The sequence below is a fragment of the Argiope bruennichi genome, chromosome 11 (assembly GCF_947563725.1).
Source record: "Argiope bruennichi chromosome 11, qqArgBrue1.1, whole genome shotgun sequence".
Lineage (NCBI taxonomy): Eukaryota > Metazoa > Arthropoda > Arachnida > Araneae > Araneidae > Argiope > Argiope bruennichi.
In genome coordinates, this window is record NC_079161.1 from 88998811 (window position 1) to 89026135 (window position 27325).

General features: G+C 27.4%; 1 protein-coding gene across 3 annotated transcripts; it reads left to right on the forward strand.

The window, feature by feature from the left end:
* The first annotated feature begins 77 nt into the window (after positions 1-77).
* Positions 78-22390, forward strand: LOC129957194 (uncharacterized). Of its 3 annotated transcripts, none has more exons than XM_056069393.1 (13): positions 78-194; positions 2829-3080; positions 4468-4541; positions 4930-5055; positions 5731-5766; positions 5859-5929; positions 8427-8505; positions 8656-8728; positions 9314-9434; positions 14151-14535; positions 19146-19436; positions 20363-20398; positions 21908-22390. In XM_056069393.1, coding segments are annotated over exons 1-13 (1734 nt in total). In that variant the 5' UTR covers positions 78-193; the 3' UTR covers positions 22097-22390. The 3 variants fall into 3 exon arrangements, with proteins under 3 accessions (XP_055925368.1, XP_055925369.1, XP_055925371.1); XM_056069394.1 differs by having other exon boundaries at positions 8436-8505; XM_056069396.1 differs by lacking the exon at positions 78-194 and adding an exon at positions 427-560.
* Positions 22391-27325: the final 4935 nt, after the last annotated feature.

The window sequence follows — 27325 nt, forward strand, 5'->3', positions numbered from 1 at the left end:
TATGCATTTGATAATAGACACTTGGCAACACTTCGAAAGCAATTTTCGCGCAAAAAAATGTGATAAATATGTTTGAACTGAGATTAAAAGCCTACAAAATACGATGCAATGTACTTGAAAAATGTAATGGTGCCTCGTTAAATAGAATTAAAGTAATTCAGGAAGTTGTAACTTAATTGATAGTTGTTTTAATAGTAAGTTTTGTATTCTTCTGAATTTATTCACGTTATGTGCATATTTGACAGCGCATATTCAAATGTTTTAATATTTCTATTTTGTTTTAACAAAATGAATATTTAAATAAAAAAAAATATGCAAAAAGCAGATATTCTGCTTTAAATTTAATTTCCCTTTGGCTTTTTGTTTCACAGATAAAAAAAGCAAATAATACTATAAATTTTCTGTTTTTTGGATACCTGTACACATGTGACATTGCCTTCTAAATTGACTGTATATTTTTCACATTGAAAGAGTATACATGCCATTTTTAAACAGATTTCACCAAAAATAATTATATTTGTGTACGTGAATTTGATTAATTTGCAGTTCAACCTGGTTAGGTAGGTATAAACAATATATCAAGTTAAATTAAATTTGATATCTGTTTCATTATAACTTTGTTGTAATGTTTTATAATTTTAAATTGGGACAGTAATTGGCAACTAATTTGAAAGTCTTGAAATTTTTAGAAGTAATATGAAAATATATGATGTATTCAAATTTTTAATAATTATCATTATTGTATTGTGTATAATTTAGCTTTTAATTCTCTGAATTATTTTTATAATATTATTTTGTATTTTATATTAGATATAAAATGATCTAATGTGGTTTCAAAATTTCAATTACTATTTTTTACATGTGCATAGCTAATGATTTTGTAATATTTATATAAGAAAATATGTTTAACAAGCTAAATATATTGTTTTTTAAACTTGTTACTATTTGTTCAAAGGTAATTTTCCATGCTGTACCGATCCATGTAAAATACTTTGACCTGTCATAGAATTACCATACTTAATAATACATTATCATTTGAAGCTTCTTAGTGTGCTAATATGTCTATGATATTGTTCAGTATTCTGAATGCTGGACTACGTGAAGAAATTGTTACGATATTGTTGGGCATTCAAATTAATTGGATTTGTACTGCTTTAGAGTAGACATACAGTACATTCTTATTACATACATGTCATAATATTAGCTCAGTTCTGCTCAATACTTAGCCCATATTTTTATTTGTTTCTCTCCCTGTCCAATCATGTTAAAAAATGCAACAAGTATTGATTTGGGGTTGCCACCGGAAGAACCTGGAAAACCGAAAGAACACAGAGAATGTAAAAATCGACAGAAAAAACAGGGAATATTTGGAAACTTTCATAAAAACTGGGAAAATAAGGGAATTATAAGTTTCTTGGTTATTTTTTACTCTACCTAGAAAATGCCAATCTGTAAACATTGCAAGAATAAAAGATCTTAGTTGCAGCTTGAAAAATGAAGAATACTATTTGTGATTGTATAATGCGGAAATTCGCCCCTTTTGTACTCCCTACCCTTTTTTTCTGTTTAGATTAGTCCAGTTTCAAATTGCAAGGCAGTTGCCCCTTTTCAATGAGATTCTCAATTTGCAGCTAAAAAACATGCTTGAGACTTCTGTATTTGCGCGAGAAAACAGAATACATTTCTCTGGCCAGAACATTCATCCTGTAGAAGCAACACACTGGCATTTAGTCTTCCAGATTTGAGTTTACTAAATGGTTTGTTTATTATTTGAAGAACTATCAGATTATTCAAAATAGATTTAAAAAATTAACAAAAAGCTGCTTAAAATCCTGATTTTCTGAATTGGTTCGAGAATTTCAATGAAATCCATTTATTGTGTACTGCTTGCTATAATAATAAATTTAAAAAAGTGATCTTCCTTTGTAATGTTTTTTTGTTAAGTAATCTTTAAATGATTTGTATCATGATAACAAAAAAGTGTTGTTTTATTTCACACAAGTCTTTAATTTTGTGTGACTTATAGGTAAAGAATACGAGTGGTAAAATATTCCTCTTCCCCTTAATGTATAAATTTTGTCTTGCTATATTACAGATAATAAAGATAATTTTTTTCTTTTTTTTTGTATGTAAATATAAACCTTCTTTTAATAGACTATTATTTTGAATAAAGTTAAATTTTTGCTCACTTTCCTTGCTTATTCCATTCCTTAAAATCAAATTGCTTTTTAACTAGCACAAGTGTTATTTGTGCATTTTCTCGTATCTTGAACATACATACAAGAGAAAACACATTTTTTTTCCCAGTTTTGAATGGCAGCCCTATGATTATTTTCCTTTATTAAAACTTTTTTGTAGAAATTTCTAACCTTTAACTAGATTAGATTCTATTATAAGATATCTGTTTTAATCTTTATTCTTTAGAATTCCTCATAATGAATAGTACTGGTCTATTTTTGAAAATAGGCTTTACTGGTGGTGTTCTGAAAATGCTTGGATTTCTTTTGTTACCAAATAATTTATCAACTCTTTGAAATATTGTTTCAATTCATTTCCTTGTCTGGATATCTAGCATTTATTACAATTTTAACGAGTTCAGTTTCTGTGGTAGGTACAGATAGGCAGATTTTTTTTTTTTTTTTTTTTTTTTTAACAAAGATAATGTCATGTCATCTTGTATTTATTCTGTGCAGTATTCACTATCTCAACTTTTTCTTTTTATTCTCTGAACATAAATGTTATGTGTGAAAATATTTGTGTTTGCAAACTAAGCTACTGATTTATAAGGAGTTTTATGTATTGAAAGTATGCTTTTTCAATAATTTTAGTGTCTTCCTTGCCTCAAGGTTGGCATGGCATACCTGTACCAACCCGAAATGGTATTTCCTCCATGGTTGCTTCTGCAGCTGCTACAGTGCCAACTACAATAAGAAAAAAGTGGAATTCACCAATGTCTAATGAAGTGCCTCGCAGTAAACTTCCTGCTTACAGACCTTCAACTGTTAGATTGCATAAAAGTCCAGTGAATGGAATGCTGCCTACAAGAAATATCTCCAAAACATCATGTCCTGTTCCTAAAAGTAATTTTGTAAAATTCAATATCTCATTGGTTTTTAATCTTTTTTAAAGGACTTGTAATTTTAATATTTCATATTTAATCTCTTCCACCCCCATCTCAAATGTATTGGTATTATGTTAACTGAAAGTTGCATGATCTGTCGATTAAATATGATCTAAGTATATTTGAAAGCAAACTATAAATTTATCAGTTTAGTTTTAAACGTATATACTTCATTTGTTTTAAATATTAGAATTATTATTTTAACCATTTTGAAGATAACTACAGCTAGGCTACTCCATCCCATCTAATTGTAAGACATATGGATTAAATCTGAATGATCAGATTGCCACAAAAGCTCTAGCGGGAACTAAGGTTGAGTCCTAAGGGCCATCGCCTGTCATGTATGCTTTCTGTGGGAAGCACACCTATCATTGTAGGAAGTAGCCAATTCCCACAGTTACTATATTTAACTGTGTGACTAGAACCAATCACAATGACAGAAGCTTCTTGTCCTCATATCTGAGGTGCCCATGCCCTTTTCCCAGTAAGATCCATTTTGAGGATAAAACTAAATTTACGATTGCAACAAATAAAATAAAAGAAATTGCCTGCTCTACTTTTGAAGCTATAAAGCAATTTAAACAAAATTGCTTAACAAAACAGAAGAGGACATGTAACAGATTTTTGAAAGAAAAATCTTAAGGGAGATCTGTGGGCTAATAAGACAAAATAATGTATTGGGAATTGTATATAATCATGAGATTTATAAAAAAAATATAGCAAATCCAACATTGCTAATAGTAGAAGTACCTTGTATCAATTGATTAGGTCATATATGTAGGTATAGTAATGTGTTCCCAACTATAAAAAAAATCTTTTCAAGATTAAAGGGAAGATGACAAAGAGGAAGGCCACCCAACAGATGGTTGTATAGTGGTGAAAAGTTATATGAAGAAGATAAGAGTTAATTGATGGAGGGCTATTGCATTAGAGGGTTTATATTTAAAGAGATGACTTTGACCTGTAACAGACTATAGTGTTTCAGAAGTAGAAATGTATTTTAAAAACATTTATTTTTATAGCATTTTGTCTATAATACTGAAATATATATTGGATATATTTAATTACTGTCACTTATGATGTAATGTAGAAATTAGTCACTTGTTTCTCATTTTCCAATGTTAACTTGAATTATCACTAATACCTTTTGTGAATAATAAAAGCTATTTGTTGCTTTTATTTTGGACTAACTGATAAAAAATCTCTTCCATTTTTTTAGATATTGTTTCTTTTTCAAAAACAGATCAGTCTGACTTTTCTTCAACAGTTTAATTTTGCAGTTAATTTATAAAAAAAGCTGCGCATAATTTTAACATACTATACATTAATCTTTTGTTGCTTTGCAGATGATGCTACAACTGGCCCACCAAAACCTTCACCAACGAAACAATATCAAAATGAAATAGCCAAATTAAAAAAAGTAAATAAAAATTATTTTTGAATTCATTATTTAGCTTAGTATTCTTTAAAAAGAATGATGTGTAAAGAATGTTTTAAACTTGAATGCTACTTCTGATATCATTTTTATGTTTGTTTTTAGAATTTAAGTTTTTGTAAGGATATCTTTTAAAATATTACTCAGAATTGAGTAATTTAAAAAAGATATGATTTTTGTATTTTGATCCATTTTTTAAACCCAAACTTTTTTTATATTTCGCATAACTTCTCCAATATTTCTTTTACAATTCACATTTTTGGAATAAACTTTGAGCTATTATATATATTTGGAACTCTATTATGTAGTGTTTAAATTTTTAATATGTTGAGAAATAAAAATGCTGAGTTTATTCATTTAACTTTTATTCTAGGAATTAACCACCTTAAAAACTGAAAATTCGATTTTAAAAGTCAAAGTTAGAAGAGTAGATGATGAAAACGTACAAAAATCAAGACAGATTGAGAAATTAAAGGTAGAACTAAAAGCTGCACAAAAGGTATTGCAATTTTTTGTCCTTTTATGGAAACAGATGTTATTTAATTGCAAATCTAATTATTTAACTTGGATTAAAAAAAAAAGAAGATGGTGCACATTTTCAAATTTAACTATTTTGTAATATATGTAAATGTTGTAAATTTTATTTTTATATGTTTATATATATCATTTGTGTTCAGATTCAAAGTTAACGTTTTGTATCTTGCAGTCAATATAACTTTCAGCAAATATTAAGAAAATATATTGCTCTCTTTTGTTATTAATTAAAGGCAATATGTAATTTTATTTCTATAACTAAGAATTTGTTGAGCTCTTTAATTTTTAATCATTCATTTCATTAGTTTGTAATATTTTTCAATGAATTTTTAGCAGTTATATTTAATTATTTTCATATAATTTAATCTTTGATTGCTTTTCCATATTTTGTTTTAGATTTCATTTTTTTATTATTTACACACAATAAAGCTCGTATTAGTATTGCTTTATTATAAGAAATGCAGAATATAAACTGAAATTTGTTCTTTTTGTGTAGTGTTTAAAAAATTATTTTATGTGCAAGATTTGAACCAATGTAAGCTATGAATTGATTTAAAATTTTGAAATATATTAAGTACAGTAATGTTCTCTTATGTTTTGCTTCTATTACTTTATTTTTAACTTTCTTTTCAATTTATAGGTTGAGTCTTCTAACAGCAAAAAAAGCAAAGATTCTGTAAGCAACTTATTTTTTATTTAATGTTGATTTCTGTTAATTTTTTATTTTTTGTATGAAAAATAAAATATAAATAAATATCTCTTTTACAGGAATTGCTTGTGCTTCGACAAAAATGTCTTCGTTTAGAAGGTGCTTTAAAAGAAAAGGACCTAGCTCTTAAGTAAGAAATAAATATTTAGACTATTGAAATTATTGTATTATAAATTATTTCAATTGAATTCTCAACTTTATGCAACTTGAAATGCTTTTGATAATCATCTTAGCAAATTTAGAATTCTAAATTTAAAGTTACATCTTCTCATTGAAATATTTTATGCATGAAATTCCTTTAAATATGTGTGAAGGAGATTGCTAAGTGTTGTTTTGTCAATATGGAATGTTCAATGATTTTTTAAAGTTATTTTTGTTTTTGTGCACCGGAAAATATTTTTGTATGTAAATTCAACATTTAAATATTTCCTATAATAGAAATACACATTATATTCATATTGCAGATTTCTTTTCTTTAATAGGCTTGTATGGCAATCTTCATTTATTTGTTCTGTTTCAATTTTTATCTTTCTTTGTAGCCTGACATTGTGTGTATGTTTATGTAAATATATTTTATTAACAAATTGTCTTTTCTAAACAATATTACAATCAATGAGAAAAACAAAAACGAAATTAATTATGCACTTTCATATTTTCAGTATTCTCCAAATATATTTAGTCTAATCAAAATCCCCACAAAATAGAAATACTGATTTGCAATTTTCTGTGTTACACTTATCATATGAATTCGTTGAAAGCTGCACATTTTTATAAAAGTTAATCATTTAAAATTTATGATTTCATTGTGTGTTTTGGAATTCATTGTGCATATATTTGCTCTTTATATTTAAATTTGTGATTGACATTCTAATTTTATTTTTTATGAGCTGTGTTTGATTATTTTTTTCAATGAATTTAGTTGATAAAAAGCTTAAATAGTATTAAAATTTAATTTTTTTTTATGTATTTGGGAAAATATTTTCCTATTAGATGCATTATTTTTTAATAATCATTGTACTGACTCTAGATTAAAAGATGAAGTATTATTCTGAATAAGGTTTGATTGATAAAAATTGATTGCATCTTTTTTTAGGGGGAGGGGCTATGTATCAGTGTTAATGGAATCGATTCATTTGACTTAACAATCATAAAGGCAAATATCTTAAGTTGTGCTATGAGACTATATAATGATTCCATTTTGTATAATTTTTTTTAATGAGGGGCAGGGTTTTTTTGAAAATTTCCTGCATTTTGTTTTGTTGTTCCTGAGGTCTTAGAACAGGTTTTAAGTTTTTGCTTGCTCCTTGAGAAGCATTAAAAGAATAGATGAAATATACATAATTATTTATTAAAAGACAAGGGGGAAACTAATATAACTCTGTTTTGGTTAGAGATTATAGATGTGTTTGTGAAGTGCAATATGTATTTGTGTGAAATTAACATCTAATAATATTAGTTCATTAGCAAACAATAAGGGGGAGGGTTTACATTATAATTAATTTTAAAATATAAATATTGGCTTACTAGCTACAAGATGAACATAAAAGGTATCCGTAGTGTTCTTCACTCAACCATCTAGAAATTGTAAACAAGAAAATAAAGGTACATTTGAATTTTAATGTGAAAATGCTTGATTAAATTTTATCATTTGCATTTTTATGTCTTAATTGTGTAATTTTTAATGTTCTTGAATTTTCTTAAAAAAAAAAAAAAAGCTCTTGAATGTCATTGAGAAATTTAATTTCTTTCCCTTTTTTAAGTGTGAGAACCCACTAAACAAAATTAGCTGTATGATTTTATACTTGCTCTAATAATGTTAATAAACTCTATTGATTCTGCCATAAACAGAAAAGAATATTTAAGGATTCTGTTAAATTTTAAAGACTAATAAAGAAATTAAAATCCTTATTTTATTTATATAACTTATTTTTAAAAAAAAGTAAAAACAGAAAAATTAGCAGTGTGAGTGTATTGAGTTCAATTCGAAGTGATGCAGATTCCTTTACTTTTATCACATCAGTATATTTGCCTCATAATTTTTTTAGTATCTAAATTTTTTTAAATAATATTAATTTAAAATTAAATATTTCTTTGATTAAATTTGAAAAAATAAAGATAGGTAATATTAATAAAATTGGTACATTTGAATTGATTTTAGTAAGTAAATGAATGATTTATATTGATTTTGAAAATCCAAATTTATTTGAGTTATATCTACTATCAATTAATTAACTATCAATACTATTCAGATTCATTCATTTGATTCAGCTGAATCTAAAATTATGCAACTTTTTTATTTTTGCTTCTGAAATAAAATTCTTTTTCTAGTGCAAAATACTAGTGATATCAAACATATTATTGATACATTTCATTTTATCTATTTTCTGTGTTTTAAGTCATAATTTACCAAGAATGCCTAAAAGATTTTATATCATAAAATTGCTAAAGAAAATTTATTAGAAATGTCAAATCCAATCAATTTTCGTGTTATGCATTGAGGAAATTTGTTTATACCAAATCAAGTTCAGTGATGTCTTTTTTTTTTTTCTTTTTTCAAACTAACACTTTTTTTTAATGAGTTGTTTAAATTTGAATGTTCCAATACTTATGTGACTCATATCTTTAAGCACTTTCAGAAGACTCAACAATGAAGCTTCTCTGAAACTTGAAGGAACAGCCAGTAGGAACAGCATAACTAACCTTGCAGTAAGGGATACATTCTCTTATATATGTTTTTTTTTTTTGTTGTTGTTGTTTTTAATTTTGCAATAAATTAGCAAAGTTAGTATGTTTTTTGAATAATTCTATTGCTTCTTCGTAAAAAGGTTTATTTATGTATAAAAATCATTTCTTTAGGTAGGAGATGGTGATGATACAAAATCGAACAAACTGAATGAAATTTGTAGAAATTCAGTCAAGCCTGGAACAGGTAATATATATTGCTTAATTTTAATATCTGCGTTTCATTATCTTGTGTAATACAAATTAAATTTTTCTTTGATATATTATGACGATATTAGAAATGTCTATTTTTACTTTCTTGCATTATTTAAATATGTAAAAGAAAAATGAATAAGAATGTAATCATATGTAGAATGTTTTGTGTATTTGGCACATATATATAAAATGTCCAGAATTTCTACAGATTATTAGCAATTTTGAATTTTTTTTTACATTAACTTATTCATTATAAAGAAATTTTGAGGAGACGTAGCAACAAGAATATTAGATATTTCTAGGAAACTCTAAATTTTTATGAATAAAAAAAGCTCTTTAGGCTATGTTATGAAAATGTTGTTTGAAAAATACTTTTTTATTGCATTCTTTCTATGAGGAGGCTTGATTTGAACACCATGTTAAAAATTTGTTTTAAAATGGAAATAAGAATTTAAGAGAAATTAAAAATTAAATTAATTTTATTTGCAAATAAAGGATTTTATTTGCTATAATGAATCATTAAAAATGAAAATATATTTTTTAATTATTGCATTAAGTTTAATTTTTTTTTTTTTAGCTCAAACTAGTTTGTCAAGATCTAGTCATTCAACAAAAACTGAAGTTGCCAAATTGAGAGAAATGATACACAAATTGGAAAAAGAAAATCAGGAACTGCAACAACAAGTGAAAGATAAAGGGTATTATTGTAAATTGCATAAATTTTATTTGTTGTGTCTTAAGTACCAATTTATTTAAATATATTTCTAAAGTAATTGTTATGTTTTATTCTAAGTGATAATAAATAAAAATAAGACAGCTAAATTTATAATTACTCAAAATATAATGTTTAAATATCAGAGTATTTTGGTTATTCATTGTGAAGCATGGAAATTTTGTTATGGAAAATTCTGTCCAGTGGATGTATAGTAAAAAGTCTAATAACTTAATAATGGATAAGTATGCTGAAGTCTACATGGCTATACAGTAGCAAAATACAGTCAAAACATACATAAGAAACACACTTGCAGCAAATCTGTACAATGCTCAGAGAAAATTCATTGAGGAGGAACTTTTCACAACTATTACTTCTCTCAACTGGTCCCCCTGTTTGTGCGCCTTTGCCTTTATAGTTTCCATTAGAGGGCACCAAATGTTTTAGAAAAAATACTGGAATGCAAGTCCTAATGGAGATATCATCAAGATTCTCAAATATTCGTAATTCATAATTTTACTTGCCAAAGCCAGGATCATTAACCTGAGGTTCATTCAACAGCCATTAGAGCTATCCTGTCAAATTATTTTCCTTAATATGAAACTACTTGCACAGACATGCAATGTTACAAATTTGTTACAGCTTTTTACCCTAATAATTATTTAAACAACAAAAAAGCATTTAAGTTAAACAAAATGTAGTAAAAGCAGAAAATGTTAAATACAATTAGTTAATGGAACTTTCCATTTTTTTTCAATATGAAAAGTTAGGGTTGTTAAATATTAATATCAAAGATTGCTACATATTTTTTTTGTTTGGGTAATTTTAAAATATATTTTTTCAAAAATGATTCAGAAAACAGGAATTATTAAAAACTAATCATTCACAAATGTATTTAAAAAAGTTTAAAGGTGCCTTTTGTGTAGGAATAATAAATTGCAATATTTGTCACAAAATCAGAAATATGCAGTGTGACTTGTACATGCTGTTCTAAAATTGTGCATTAATTTTCTTTATGAAAGACTGCCAATTATAGTCTTAAACTTAGCAAAATAATAATTCAAACTCGGCATCAGAGTAATTTTTTATTTTCTAATTTTGAAAATTATATAATTAACTGATAACTTCTGAAAAAAATTATTGCTTATTTAATAGTTACCAATAATTTCTGCCTCATATTTAAATTTAGAAAACTATTTTTATAATTATATTTGATTTTTGTGGTGTTTTCCTTCTTAAGCTTTCAAACTTTTCTTTCATGAATTTTGAACAATGCTTTTCTAAATTGAAATTTCTTCTTTATAAAAACATTCATGTAGTTATTGATAGAACATTCTATATTGGAGCAATAAACTGTTCTTTAATCATAATTAGTGGCAGATTTCCATCTAGATAGTTGGGCTGAGGAAGGACTACAAGCAATTCGCTTAAAATAATAATAGTCTATTGAAAAATGATTAATTTTATAAAAATATTTTTCCATTAATTATGAAATATTTGGATAATATCAATATTTATTCAAGTATAATTAATTGACTTATCTATTTCATATATTCATTTTGTTAGTGGAATATTTGTAAATACAAAGCATCTATTTAAATAACATTGTGTGTAACCATAGATTCCATATAGTTAAGAGTCATAATAAATAACTAAATAATAATTTTTTTTTTCATGAAGTCACTAAAGTAAAATATATATCTCAAATAAAGCGTTTTCATGTTGATGAAGTAAAAATGAGCTGAAATGTAAAATTAATTTGACTAATTTATTTTAAATAGGCACTTCACATTGTGTCTTATGACTGTAAAATCCTAGATCTGCCACTGATCATACTTTTGCCATTTTTTTCTTTAGCTTTGTCAATATTTAGTGGCAATTTTATCTAAAATGGCACAAAAACTGGAATAAAACATCCTTATTTAGAAGAAAGAGACAGAACTATTCATTTCACTAATAAATTGTAAGCATAAACCTACTGAATGTAATTCTTCATGAATTAAATAAGAGAGAGAAGCTTATTTAATTAATTCATATTTCTCTTAATTCTTTCATTAATTTAATTAAATAATATTTTTATTTTCAATATTTTGATACCATTCTGGCATTAATAATTTGCCATTGTCTAATCCTCCTCCCTATTTATTGTAGTATTCTCAAGTGGCTGAATGTAAGATTTTATCAATTTTCAAACAGAAAACTTTGCTATACAACAGCTCTAGGTTGTGTTTAAGCTTTGTCCTATAGCAGAAGACCCTAAAATGGAATTAAATTTATCTTAAAAAAAGTTTCTTATTACAGTGCTCTCCACTTATCTAAATATGAGAATAAATGAGAAAATATTTCTTTAAGTCAGGCTTTTAAATGAAGCTTCTGAAAATTCCTTTATTTTTGACATTTTCGAACCTAATTTTTCTTTGTCTTTTCTTAAAGATTAAGACACATTATTTAGTAGATCTTATCCCTGACTTGCTCCAAATCATACCATTGTCAAACCCAGACGCAGGCATTTTTAGGGCACTGTTTAAATTTAGGGATGAAAGATAATTTGCAAGCAGTTCCTCATACAGAAAGAATGATTCCATTTTGCTTTTCGTGAGCAAAATATTGCCTGGGTTTTGAGGTACTGGAATTCTTGTGTTAATTAAACTTGTAAATTCTTTTGAAAAAAATTTTTTTGAAAAAAATTTTAGGGGCATATTTTTTTATATTTTGAAAATATAAGCCTTTTTATTTAGTTTTAAAATTACACTATTGACTTTTTTTATGTGGATTATACTAAAGTGTGTTTGTCCTATTCACCTCTTTTTGGACTACTCTAAATGGTGTACTATAAAAAAGTTAGGATTTCATGTTTGCTGCAAACATGATGTATTAGTCGTATCACCTTTTAGATAATTTTACTCCTTCACATTGTACTGACATGCATCTGACATCTACAGGGTATCCCAGGATTATTGGGACAAACTTGAAGGGGTGGTAGTGGACATCATAATTCAGATTTGTATAATAATCCATGGCCATGGGAAAATAGTATGACAAGTAAAAGAGATACAAGATTGAGATTATCTGAAATATTTATTGGTCAAAGATATTACATATGCTGATGATATGTGAATATGGCACAAAAGATGTTCAAAGTTTCCACCATTCCTATTGATGCATGACGCCGGACCAGGGGTTGGCAACTCGCCCAAATACACTTTGATTTTGTTGGATGTCCGCACCAGCACAGACGATTCTTACAATCAGATCCATTTCGAAATCCATAGGTCTTGCGTAAACAGCACTTTTCAGTGCACCCCAAAGAAAGAAATCCATGCTACTTAAGTCAGGAGAGCTTGGTGGCCAGGGAACCAGTTCACCACGACCAATCCATCAGTGACCGAACACCTGATTCAAATGTTCATGAACACATCTGCCATAATGTGGAGATGCCCCATCATGTTGAAACCATATATGCTGTCCGATATGTTGTAGCACAGGATCAATTAAGCGTGGTAGCACTTCTTGCAAAAAGATGAGATATTCTGCAGATGTTAAAGGTGCTGGCAGCAAGTAAGACCCGGCTGAGAGGTCGCCAACCACACCAGTCCAAACATGCGCTGAAAAGCGATGCTGGTCAGCATGTGGTTTCATGCCATGAAGATTTCATGGCATGAAATCATGCCAACCCATAAATTTTCATGCCAACCCATAAATGCGCATTGTGGTGGTTGAACACACCATCTCGTGTAAGTACTCTTCATCCGTAAATAAAATGCAGAATGGGGAATGCGCGTCTTGGCGATTTTGTTGGAGATACACCGTGCAAAATGCACAGGCGCAGAATGATTTGTAGGGAGCAGTGACGGTACTCTTTGAAGATGGCATGGGTGTAAGCCTTCACGTTGTAAATCACTATTAATACTTCTCAGAGATCCTCCAACAGCCACGGCTCATACACTGGTAATAAAGGGGAAAAAAAATTCTTTAAACGGTATTCAACGCATTTTATTCCATGCTGGAATTCGAGTCACTCGTGGCTCAGCCTCAATATGCCTATTACCTCGTAATGATTTATATTCATACAAATTATGATGCAAATTAGTAAACTTCAGACGGTTCGATGCATCTCTCTGTGGGTGTCTTTTGCGATACAATTTTTCTGCTGCTCGTGCATTTTCATAGTGCGGCAATGCAGGTCTGTTTCCTCCAATGCTCTTGTGAACAACGCCACCGCCGAACGAGGACGTTTCCGACCTTGAGTTGCCATGAAAATCTGAATACTTGCGATGTTCCTTGAACCACTTGAAGTTTGTTCCAATAATCCTGGGACACCCTGTAGATTTATTTGCTAATAAAGAAAGAAAAGATCAGTTCCATAGATTTTAGAAGATAACAAACCTTATCAGACCACAGTTTGAAGTTATGAAAATAGCTTTAAATTTCCGTATTTATTGAGGAAAGATATTTTATTATAAAAAGGTATTTTGCAATTATCTTTACACTGTAAATGACAGTTATATTGGATTTTGTTTATTTTTATTACCTATTCTTCATTGATTATTTTTTAACATTTATGCTGTTAAGTTATTAACTTAGCATGTAACATATATTTGTATTTTTTAAAATGAATAATGTAGTATTCATCTTTATTATCTATCTCATTTACTTCATTATGAAAGCTCGTTTAAAAAAAAAATGAATTAATGTATTTCAGGGAAGAAATTCGTCGCTTAAAAATGCATTTAAGAAGTCGAACTTACATTAAGTCTCCTCAAACTTCTGATTCAAAAAATGTCTTCAAAGTGAACCCAACTTCCAAATTAGACTCGGTGCCAAATATATCAAAACCAAGTAAGCCAGTGCCTGGGACATTGAAAGCGAATAAGCCTGTATCTACACCACCAACCAAGCGTCCAAGTATAACTACAAAGGCACCTAAAATTGCTGTCAATCAAGCTAAAAAACCGGATATACAGAGTACTCCAAAACCAATTTCACGAACAAATAATTTAGCTCAAAGAAACAGCATTGCTGTCAAGAAACAGAAAACTGATGGTAAATGCAATGGAGATTTGAAATCTCATCCAGTAAAAAAGCAGGTAAGAATAATATATGTATATCTAAAATTCATCTTATTTAGAATTGGAGCATAAGTTAGATTTTGATGTTTATTACATTTTAAATTATTTCCTTATAAATGTTTTTTTTATCCCCTTGTCATATTAAAATTTTCCAGGTTATGTAGTTTAATATTTTGATCAATACCGATCAAATAAGAAAGTAGTTAATGAAATAATTCTTTTATTTACAGTCTTATATATTTACAAAGAAAAATAACTTGTTCTCATTTAGGTCAATATTATTTACAAAAATCAAATAACAGTTCAATTGCGAAAATAGTTCCTTGATGAAATCGAAGAATAAGTTGCACATACAAACGCACACAAAAACTAGCAAGTTGTTGACTCTAAACGGCTATTCTAGGCCACTTTCAGAAATCCACCAATCTTTATCGGGTGGATCCTAACACAGAAACCCAAATCGCACAGAGCGTCTCAAAAAATCGGGAACAATTTCTTAGGACGTCGACATCTCTCCGAATTGTAATTCGAAGTCTTTCTCTTTTCTGACAAAAAAAACAACAACAAAAACAGCATTTTATTTCTGTCGCTTATCCACCTCCGATTTTCTCATTGGTGAACTTAAGTTCCCTATCGCTCAATAGCTGCTCTGCAATGCTTCCTCAATAGCCTCTACTTGTTCATGGGAGTGTCTGCTAAGGATCTATCTTTGCGGCTGACCCCTTTTGAGCACATGTTAATTATAATCATTTCACAGTTAACACCGGCGGAAGTCCACCTGGGTTCAACATTTAATGACAGTGGTTGCTGTTGATTGATTATTTCTTGATGATTTGTGGAGTCTCCTCATAAGGGAAGAAAAGTTTAGCATCTGGATGTTTTGATCTTCTCCTTTGAAGACATGATGGATCTATTTGAAACAATGAGACACATATCAGTGTCTCATACCTGGATATAACAAATGACCAGACAAGTGACTTTGTTAATAAAAAGGATCCACATCTACCAGTCCATATGCACTTTACTATATGCGAGAAAATGGATGACGTTACATCTGACCGGAATGCCAGTTACCATGTGAGGAAAACAGAGAAACATTACAGTGCAATATAATTATGAATTCATTTATGTGTAAAATTATGAATTGTTTTTGGGACAGAAATTTAAGGAAGATATTTTGCTGTTGAACAAACTAAACTGTCATATAATGAAAGTCAGTAAAGTCAAAATTACAATAATATAAGTTTATGGGAAAAAAATTTTGCTCTTTTTTATTGTGTGTGTGTGTGTGTGTGCGATTCTTAAAAGCAGAAGGCAGGTTCGAAGACATTTAAGAGACTTTTTTTTTTTTTTACGTCGTTTTATTTCATCTCGGAAAAGCATGCGTTATTTACAAGCAAGAGCGAAGAACACACAACACAGAACAAACTCAGAGAGAAAATTGAAGACCAATTGAACATTTTATACCTGGTCTTGTATAACGAGATTTCTGACACATGTCAATTATGATCGGAATTTCGCACACACGTAGTGACCTTGGCAAGAAAAACAGAGGGATCCCTTCACTCGGCACGTGAAACCGATGACATAGTCATTTTTACAAAGCTTCAGTTGAATTAGAAAGAAAAAGTGGAATGGGATCCGGAAATAAGACAATATTTTAAAATGACTTTGACATGGGCTGAATTATGTCAAAAAAATTAGGAAATTAATTAGGATTAAATTAAATATTAAAATATCATCATATAATATATATAATATAAAGACAAGGTTTATCAGTTTAAACTTTGAAGTTGTGATATGTAAATGTGAATTTTTATTCTTTATGTGTTTGGTCTTTATAATAAGGGCACAGTTTTTTCCCTTTTTACAATCAATAGAAACATTAGGTCCAGGCAAATAATGAGAAATCAACTTAAAACTATTTCATTACAGAATTCTCTGGTGTATTGAGAAAAAGGTCAGACTTATTGAGACAATATCAGTCTTCATATTTATCCCAACTTCATCAATATCCATACCAGCAGCAGCAGCAGCAGCTGACTCTGTTATTTAATAGAATGTCCATAGTCTAATACTAAAGCTGATTTTTTTTCTCTGTTGTTTTTGAGGATTTTGATATTATCTGGCCTTACCAAGACTTGGTTATGTAAAAAATGACTTTTTATCTTTTTGATGAATAATACATTTTTTTTATATATCAAGATCATGATTATTCTATCTATTCTTGTAAATGCAGCTGTGGTGATTAGGAAATGTATATCTGTTTCTCAGTTTCATGTTCTACAGATTGATTTTGATTGTTTCTGGATTTTGATCAAATTGAAATATATATAAAAAAGTTGCTATGTCTTGTATTTGCAACCTGTTTCAGACACTAACCATTATACCAAGTTTTCAATTATTTTAAATGATTTAACTCTTTTGAGAGTATTTTTATTGGTGGTGATTTTAACTCGTCTCTTAATATTATTTTAATGATTGCTTTTGTCTGTGCATGACTCTGAAGAAATTGTTAAACTTTATACAACTAAAATTAAATGTTCAATATGATTTTAAAATTGCAATGACAAATATGTTGATTTTATCCAATATTGATCCATTTGTTATTTGACCTATTGACAGGCTTCTGGTTGTGGCCATCATTGTCTTGCACTGTCTATTTTTAATCAGTTTGCACCTAAACCTTCCAATAAGTATACTGGCCATGTTTAGAAATGCAATTTTTAGTCAGCATTTTATTATTATGGTATTTGATCTATGAGATCAACTGGAATTTTTTTCTTAGTTTTAGTGATCTAGCTGTTGTAGTTTTTTTTAACTTTTATAATTGTTTAAAAATCTTTTTCCTGAACTATTTCTTTAAAATTCAAAAATTTTCCTTTGGTTTAGATTCAAATATCTAACAATTAAAACAGAAAACCTGCTGTATAGGATGATTTTAAATGGTAGCAATTGTTATACAGGCAATGAATTTAGAACTCTAAGCTCTGATGTTAAATATAATATCCAAGATTATAATGTATATCGGCACAACCTATAAAAAATAGTCTAATTTCCAATTCTAAAAATTTTTTGATTTTTTGAAATTAAAACTTTAATTCATCTAACAGGTTATAGCTTAAAATATGTCTTAAACTGTCATACTAATGCTTTTGCTGACTAGTTCAATTCAGTTTTCAAGCCTTGTATAGACTCTGTTATAAAGGACAAATTAATGAGCAACAACCACACTTGACTATCAAAATTAGTAGCATTACTTTGAGGATGTGGTTTTAGTTATCAGGATATTAAAATCTTCTTTTAATGTTGATGAATTCCATCTTCATTATTAAGGGATGCACTGTTTTTATTTATCATCTGCCTGTTTTGTTTAACTTGTTATCAAGATTTTATGCGTTTCCTCCTGTCTGGAAGCAAACGAAAATTATTCCTATATTTAAAGAAAGAGATGCATAAAGATTGCAAAAACTATCACCCTGTTGTTATTTTAGGTGTTGTGTCCGAGATTCCTAAACATCCACAGTTTTATTTCTAAACATTCAACTGCCACTAATTTAATATGCTTACCAAACAAGATTACTTTATTTGCAATTGATTCACAGTTTGATGTCATTTATACCAACCTTTTAAAGGCCTTTCACTCTGTTGATTTTAGAATTCTTTGAAATAAGTTTCATAGTTTTGGTTTAATGTCAACCTGATGGATTGGCTTCATTTTTATTTATGTTATAGGATTCTCTATATTATATTAATAATGCTGTTTCCCGCAAGTTCCTTGGGTACTTCCAGTGCTTTATGGGGCTCTACTCTTGGATATCTGCTTTCCCCCCCTCATTAATGACCTTACTAGTATTGTTAAATATTTTGAGTTGATTGTTGAAGACTTGAAGTTGTTTTGTTCAATAATTCTAATATTGATGCTGTCCTACTACAGAGAGATCTTGATTCTCTTTTTAAGTGGTGCTCCAACAACAAGTGACATCTGGATATTGATAAATGTAATATTTTTAGTTATGCTAGAAAAACATAGCCTTTGAATAATATTTATAAAGTTAATGATCTTATATTATCATGCTCACTTTCAATCATAGATTTGGGTATCATCTTTCTTACTAAACTTGATTTTGTCCAACATTTCTTCCAAGGCCTATTGTAAACTTGTAATTTTGAAACTTTCCCTAGTTAGTCACTCAAAAAAGCTCTATTTTTTTGTTTGTTTTAATTTGCTTTGTGACTTATGTATTCTTTGTTTTTGGTTTGTAGTCTATAAAAGGAGTCGACTCTGTAATATGCTTCCTTTAACTAAATAAATAAATAAATCTTGTAAATTTGCATTTACTGTAATTTGAACATGTTTTTAATTGCATTTACACAATTCTGAAAGATTGTTTGTGATTAATTACAAAATATTTTCTGCATATGAAACCAGTAACTGGAAAATTAATGAATTATCGTTATTTATTTAAAATGGAAAATATACTTAAAAATATATATTTCATTTTTTCCACCTTAAATGAGACCAGGTTAGGAACAAAAGAGTAGGGTGTGTATTAGTCATAAATAAATGTTGCATACTGATTTATTTTTTTTTCAATTTATTAACAATTTGATATATTTTATTTTAGGCAAATGAGACCCACCCTAAGTTACCTGTAACAAGGCCCAGAAAAGTAACTGCTCCATCAAAAATGATACCAAATTCTGAAAGGAAAAATAGTTCAGAAAATAAAATTGATAGTGCTTTGGAAAATAAAATGGTTGACTCTTTGGAAAGTAGACAGGATGAATCATCTGAAAATAGAAAAGATGATACTTTGGAAAATGAATTCTTTAACATAGATGATAAAGTGAAAGAAATGAGAGAAAACATTGCTGCAAAGAAAATACAGCGAAGTTGGCGTGATCACCAGAAAAGAGTAAGCATATTAACGTACTTGGTGTATGCCGAAAAATTATTATTCCTTATAAGAAAGTACTATGTTAAAATTTTTGCATCTAAAATTATTGAATACTATGTGATTTCTGTATATTCAAATCGATACTGTAGAATTTCTAGTAATTGCAGTTGTTTTCATGATAGGACTTAATCCTACACTTTAATATATATTAGGAAATTTAGCTTAAAATTGTGAGTTTTTTTTAAGGTATTCAAATTCAGAAATTTAGGTTATGATTTAGTAATTTTTTTATTAAATTCTGGAGTCTTATATAAAGATATAAATGAAAACAACCTATTCTGATTAATATTCAAAATACTGGGGGTTTTCTAATAACATATAACTAATGGCTGATATTGTGAATAAAGTTATTGTTTTTGACTTCTCGTGAATCTAATTTTGATTTTTCGTTTATTTATGAATATTTTTTGTTTGATTCATTTTCATGAAATATATTCTTATTTCAAATAATATATTCTTTGTTCTCATTAATTAGGATTAAATATTATTTTAAAAAATTTTATTGGTTTTTATTATATTAAAGTTTATAAATTTGAAAATTTATGAATCTTGCAAGAAAAAAATTACCAGAATTATCCATAAATGTTTTTAGCTAGTGACAGTAATTGTATTTTACTCTATCAACTAGATCATTCCTCAATGTGTGAAACACAAGTTTAATATTTATCGTTTAGTGAATTCAATTTGAAAGTATCGTTTTTACTGTTTGTCTAAAGAGAAATAATACTTAAGGATTATTTTTCTTCAGAAATATGAATTGCGATAAGTTTTTTTGGTTTTATAAAAAGATTTTTAAAACGAATAAAAATTATTTTGATTGTGTAAATATTTTTATCAGTTTTATTCAGAAAATTGAATTTTAAATATATATTTTCTTATTTTAGCACTCTGGCAAACATGATCAACAAAGTATACAAAAGGTATGCTAATAATATATTTAATTTTATAATTTTTTTTTCATATTACATTGCTTAATAAGATCAATGCATTGTTAAAATGCTCAGTTTAAAAAAAAATTGAAAAGGAAGTCATTTCTATTGGTATATACTTTGATAAGCTGGTATTGTTTATAAGTGAATCATAACCCCCAAGCATTCATTACTGCATTAATATTTTATACAAGTGCGATTGTATAAAATATTAATGCAGTAATGAAAAATAATATAATATCTTCTTTCTAACTTCATCTGTCACTAATCTGTTTTCTTTCAGATGCATGAAAACTTCTAAATAAAGACAATTTAAAATATAGTTTTGGCTAAAAGTTGCATTAGAATCTGCTGAATGATTGTATTAAATTTATTTATCCTTTATTGTTGAATAAGATTTTGTTTCATTTCTTCCCCCCCCCCCAAAAAAAAAAAATATTGATCTTACTTTTGTATGTTTTCTTCAATTGATACAGCATTGAAAAAGTTGTTCTATATAGAAATAGGGTTACATGGGAGAAAAAATCTTTTTAAAATCCTACTTATTTTAAATATATTTAATTAATAAAAATTAAATTACAATTTTTAGTGTTATAGAAATTTCTTAATTTCATTATTTACTGTTTCTTCTTCCTCTTAACTATATAGTTGTTATAACTACTTTTAGTGTAAAAGTAGTTTTTTTATAACTACAGTAGACTCCCGATTATCCGCGCCTGCCGCACTAAGTTTCTTTTTTTTTTTTTTTCTTCTTCCAAGCAAAGAGAAAATGCTTCCAAAGCAAGAAGCAAGCACAAATGACTGATTTCTTCAAAAAGGTGTAGTTTTACAGTCATGCTTTTGTAATTACATAATACATTACAGTATTAAAACAGTACGTATGTATTCATTTTTCTATGTATCCTTGACGCCTCTCGTAAGTACAAAGCACTCTTCTGTTTTCATTAACAAAATACATTTTAGGTTAGTTTTGAGTGATATACTAAAATATTAAGTGTTAGTTAAACATTTCCTGCTGTTTATTTTACATATTGTACATAAAACGATTCTTCAAAGTTGGAATGACTGCTTTCTCTTTTTCTATACCCGCTTTTAGCTTTTTTCGAATTATCCGAGATTTTTGTTATCCGCGGCGGCCGCGCCACCCAATTCCGCAGATAATCGGGAGTGTACTGTACTTTTTATAATTCATAACTATAGAGATTTTAGAATCTCAATCAGTTTTTCAAATTATTTATGAGATGTCATTCAAAATGCATATATGTGCATTCAAAATGTAATTAAAGAATTGATTAATTGAATAATTAAATTCTGAAAATATTGAAATGGTGTATTGTCATTAACATACATCAGTGTATAAAATTTCAAAATTATTGAACTTTAAGAAGCAAGTGAAAAATCTATTATAAAATGTCATGGCCTGAAGTAAGTGAAATGAAAGTGTGTAAAGAATCTGTATCTCTATAAAAGGTCTAAATTAAGATTGGTTACTTGTTGCAGGCATTAACATTTATTGTGACTTCTCTCAAACATCACAAGTTGCGGAAAGAGAAAATCGGCATGCTGAGAAGGCGCAAAAACCTTTCACCAAGAATAAAAGCAGAAGATGATAGTGCCATAGTTGCAGCAGTGCAGGCAGCAGTTAAAAGCATTTGGGAGAAAGAAATGAGTATAACACCTGTGAATTAATACTCTTTTAATGTTTTAAATTAATATAATAATATTTGTTTTTAAAAAGATAATCCACAAATATCTGTGGAAATGTGATGCTTCCTGTTTAAAACATTTAAGTGTCTGTTTATTTTAATTTAATTGGAATTATTTTTATGTAATTATTTGACGAAGGTGTGAATATTCCAGAAACTTTAAATCTTTTGATATTAATTTATTAAGTCATTTCATTATTCATACTTAATCATATTAATCACAAACTTGCATGTTATATGTAATGAAAAACAAACTATTCAAATCATTTACTCAGTCTTCATGGCACATGTAAATATAGTATTATTTCTTTTGTGTTTTTTTTTATTTTATTATGTTATGTTGGATATTTTTAGGATAGTTGTAGCTTCTAAATTATACTATAACTTTAAATACAGTTAAATCTTGATCTAAAAGTGTTTTTAATCTAAAACTGTTATATCATAAATTTTATTTCAGATTATAAAAAATATTTATAACAATTATATAAATTTCAGGTTGAATATTTTTATGATTATCAAAATTACTTTTTGGGTATCTATTTATCTGCGTCTTCATAAAAATTGTATTTGCTGATGAATAAATACAATATGAAAATGTACTGCTTATAAAAGCTATTTATATTAAATTTATAAATACATATTACAATACTATTTTTAAATAATACCACTATTTTAATTATTTAAAAGAATTCACAAAATAAATTTGTATTTTCCATATGCTCTAAATGAAAATTACATTACTATGTATTAACAAATAGTTTTAAAACAAAACTTTATTTCTATTAAGTATTGTGCTATACTAAAAGTATATAATATTTTGATGTGTTTTAAAACACTTAAGAAATATCTTTATTATCCTTATTAAAATGCATTGCATTTAAAATTACTGTCCTTTTATCTTTATTTTCTTTACATTGGATAACTTAATGAAAATAAAGTTAGAATTGTATTTAAATCTTTTGTTTCAGAATTCTGTTGCATCTTAAGAAATTTTATATTCAAAATAAACTTAATGCAACATTTAATAAATGAAATTAATTACTGTAATAAAGAAAGCAATTGTTGTGAATACAATCATTAAAATTATATAAAGTTTAGTTTTTTTCTTTTCATATATCCAAAATGTTTTAATAAATCCAAAATAAATAATATCAGTTTTTATGAATACAAGTAAATAAGTGTACAATTTTTAAAAATTTAAAAATTTTAAAAACTTGAATCAGAATAGTCATTGCTTGATTTTTAATGTTATTAATCTCTTATAATAGCTGTACATTTTTGTAATGGAAAATCAAATCATGTATTTAGGATTTCATTTTTTATGATGCACATTTTAAGATTCAAGGAAAGGGTTAAAGTTCTTGCACAATATAACCAGTGGTGACTCATCTATTATATTTGAAAAGCTGCAGCACATTCTGTTATTATGTTATAAATTTATTTTCATTTGAATTATATTTGCTTACTTTACCATATTCAGAATTTGGATCAACGACAAATGAATAGGAGAAATATTGCATAAAGCAACTAGAAAATGAAAACAAAAAAAGTGTCAAATCATTTAATGTGTTTGGCACAGTGACACTTGTAGGATTTGTAAGTTCCTTAAAATATTCATTCAATGAATTGTATGTTGAGCAATGCAAGATTTACACTTATGCATTTTAATCATGTCATGCAATAAATTTGTATCACCTACTCTTGATTTGCTTTATTTTTATTCTTACATTGGCAGTTTTCTTATAAGAATTTTGGTTTTATTGCATGACATGATTCGATTAGTAGAGCCATAGTTATCACCATGCTTGAATGGTTGCACTTTTCCATTAGTACCAACATTCATTGCCAAGATTTAGTTGATAAAATTTATTAATAAGATTTGGTAGATTGTTTTTCTAGGATCCTGCTATCAGATTAATATTATTGCTTATTGCATAATTTTTATCCACCTTTTCCCATTTTACCTTCCTTATTCCAAGCAATCAAAGTTAAGATATAAAGCTGTAAAATATCTTTTACTTCATTGTCCTTTTTTGATTCTTAGAGCCATTACTAAATACGACATAAGTACATGTTTCTACTTATAAGATTTCAAAGAAGTATTGAAGTTCTACACAATAAAGAGTTCATAATCTTTGAGTAACTTATGATAAAGAACTGCTTGTAACAATAATTGACTCAACGATTTGTGTAGAACTTAGTAATTTTTTAAAGAGAAAGAGTAGTTGTGTTGTCATATAACTCGGAACAAGAAATGATTTCGAATTCCATCTTGAAAATTACTTTTGTGATATGTGCAAGTGTTCTTATATGTATTCAACAATTACATGTTAATGGATGTTATAATGCAGCTTTTAACTTTTATGTTAGAATATAACATGAGCTTTTAATCTTCAATGTGAAACTATAAATATATCGATTAATGTTGACTGTGGTAAAATGTGAACCCACCAATTGATTGTTCTAATTGTTTGGTGTGTATGGTAAGTGCCAAATTGTTAAAAAATATCTGTATGTAATCTATTCATATATCTTTTGTTATTCATTACATATTTTATAGAATATTAATGGGAGTAGAATTTATTAACTTCAACACTTACACTCAATGACTTTTTCATTTAATAAAATTTAGTAGATCATGCTGCTATATATATATAATCTAGAAATATATGCATTGAAAGATTTTTCCTTGAATGTAGATATATTTACATAAAATTATCTGTGTGTGATTTAGATATTTAATTATATTTTTTTGAGCTGCCAAAATGATAATTTATTTTATTTTAGTTGAGAATCTACAGATATAGATAATTTATATGCAGTTAGAATGGAAAAACTTCGTCGAGTATAAATTCAGTGAATATTGTTTTATTCATAGTTTGATCATGTTTTAATTTTTGAATTTTTAAATTCTAGTTTGACAGTTTTGAAGTTTTTCATATTAATTAATCAATGTTAATTAACAGAAAATTAAATTATTAATATATAGATGTTAGATTGTTTATTTGCAAAACTGTTCAAGAACTTAGGATTATATATTTTTTTTATATTTCTTCATTATGTTTTATGGTATGCCTGGGTTAAATTAACTTATTTGGTTATATGTTTATTTTTTGTTATTCGTTGTTCATTATTTTCTCTAGTGCTTCAAGAGTTCTGTTATCTGTAGATTCTTAACATTTTTTATATACAATCTAATGTTATGAATTTAATGTCGGTGAGAATTAACCAGAGCAACCATTAACACTTTCACTGCAATACAATGAAAGTATTTATGATTACCAAACGTGAGCTACATAGATGCATAATAAAATGTGTGATATGTAACATGAGACTTGTGTGACTCGAAGTATTCTTGTTCTACAAATATTATCAGTTCAATGTTCTATATAACTTGCACAAAAGTAACAGTTTTGAAGATTGTCTAATTATCTGGAAGAAGTTTATCTACAAGTTTTAAACCTTATTTCTGAATGATCCATCTTTCTAAGCCCACTTCTAAGGCATTTCAGTGCATGTCACCTCTATCTAATTATGCAGTAAATGTGTTAAGATGATTTTAATGAATTTGAAAGTTTTAAAAGTTGTAACTAATTGTGGAGTTAAGAGTTAATCTTCTACTAAGTACAAACTACATCAACAAATTTCATTTTAAAAACTAAGAATTTGTAGCTGATAGAATATTTTAATATATTTAGTTACATATATTAAAACTGCCATAGTTCAAAACTTTTTCATTTAGTTCTGAAAAAAAAAAAAAAATTGATGTTGAATATTGTAGCATTTGATTACGATGAATTAAAATAGAAATTTGATAGTATCTATATGAAGCACAAGTAGTAAAATTTTGTAGAATTTTTTTGAATTGGATGTAAATTATGTTTTATGTACTTAAGAAAATTTTATTTTACACTAGCTCTTTCTGTGCAATGCTGCAAGAGGTTTTTGAAGCTAGAGACTCCAAACAGTATTTTTACTATAAAAGTTTTGTGATGTTAAAACTTTTTATTAGTGAATTGTATTTTATAGAATTTTTTTTTTACGTATTAATTGGATATAATAATTTAAAAGTTTACTTTCATTAACTTTTTTAATTAAAATATTTTAAATACATTATTCATTGTTTAATTAGTTTGGTGATTTAAAATTCTTACTGTTGATAGTGATAAGCTGATCAAATATTGTAATGAATGTTGGATTATTTCAATAAGATTTTAAAGGAGTAAGTGCTATTTTGCTTGGAAAATTTTTTTTAGAGGAAGTTATTTACTCCTATATTTTACGAAGTGAGTAGTGCAAGAATCATTAATATTGCTGTTTTTGTGAGGGAATGGGTTTTTTTTTTTAAACTTTTAAATGGTGAAACATAAAAAAATATTTGAATAAATTTATATTTTATTCTAGTCATTAAATTAATATTAAAATTTAAGTATGAAATAAAAAAATCATTAGCAGCATCGTTTTCTTATGTTGGCGTTTCCTGTGTTCTTAAACATTTTATAAAATTATGAACTGAAAATAGTTTTATTTTTTCTTAGAATGAAGAAATATATATTGATAATGATACATTTATTTGTTGTTGCTAATATACAATTGCATAGCAAAATATTAAATTTGTCTACCAAAATTTTTATACCTTAGTTCTGAACAAATAAATAGCATATAAAATCATTTCCAAGAAGAACTGGGCGAAAACTTTATGCAAAATTAAGACCTAAGTTTCAATAATTCACCTACAGAACTAAATTTAATGTTATACTATATAAGGGCAATGGAACTGATTCGTGCCCATTTGATACTCATTCAATGTACTGTGATAAATTTTATTTTGAAATGCATCTTTGAAAAGTGGGAATAATATAGCATAATGCTAGAAGATAGTTAAAAACCTTATGAAAAGAATATAAAGTAACCTTTATAATTCAATTATATGACTATTTTTAATTTTGTACCCATAGAAATGCAAAGGACTCAATTTATGCTCATATAATATTCTTCCAGTATCCTGTGCCAATTTAATTTTGGTAGCCTTTGCAGAACTTATGGGACTTGCACAATTATGTTTGTCGAAGGACAACAAATAAATTCCTTGTCAACCTTATTTTTACTGGACTTTGTATAGTCCATAAATAATATTGAAATGCTACTGCTTATTCTGAAACTAATCACTGCATAATAAAACCGTAATTGTATGTCTCTTACGAATGTTTGT

Coding starts and splice junctions, on each gene's coding strand:
- LOC129957194 (XM_056069393.1), top strand. Junction 3,081..4,467: donor ATCATGTCCTGTTCCTAAAA/GTAATTTTGTAA, acceptor GTTGCTTTGCAG/ATGATGCTACAACTGGCCCA. Junction 8,506..8,655: donor ACAGCATAACTAACCTTGCA/GTAAGGGATACA, acceptor TCATTTCTTTAG/GTAGGAGATGGTGATGATAC.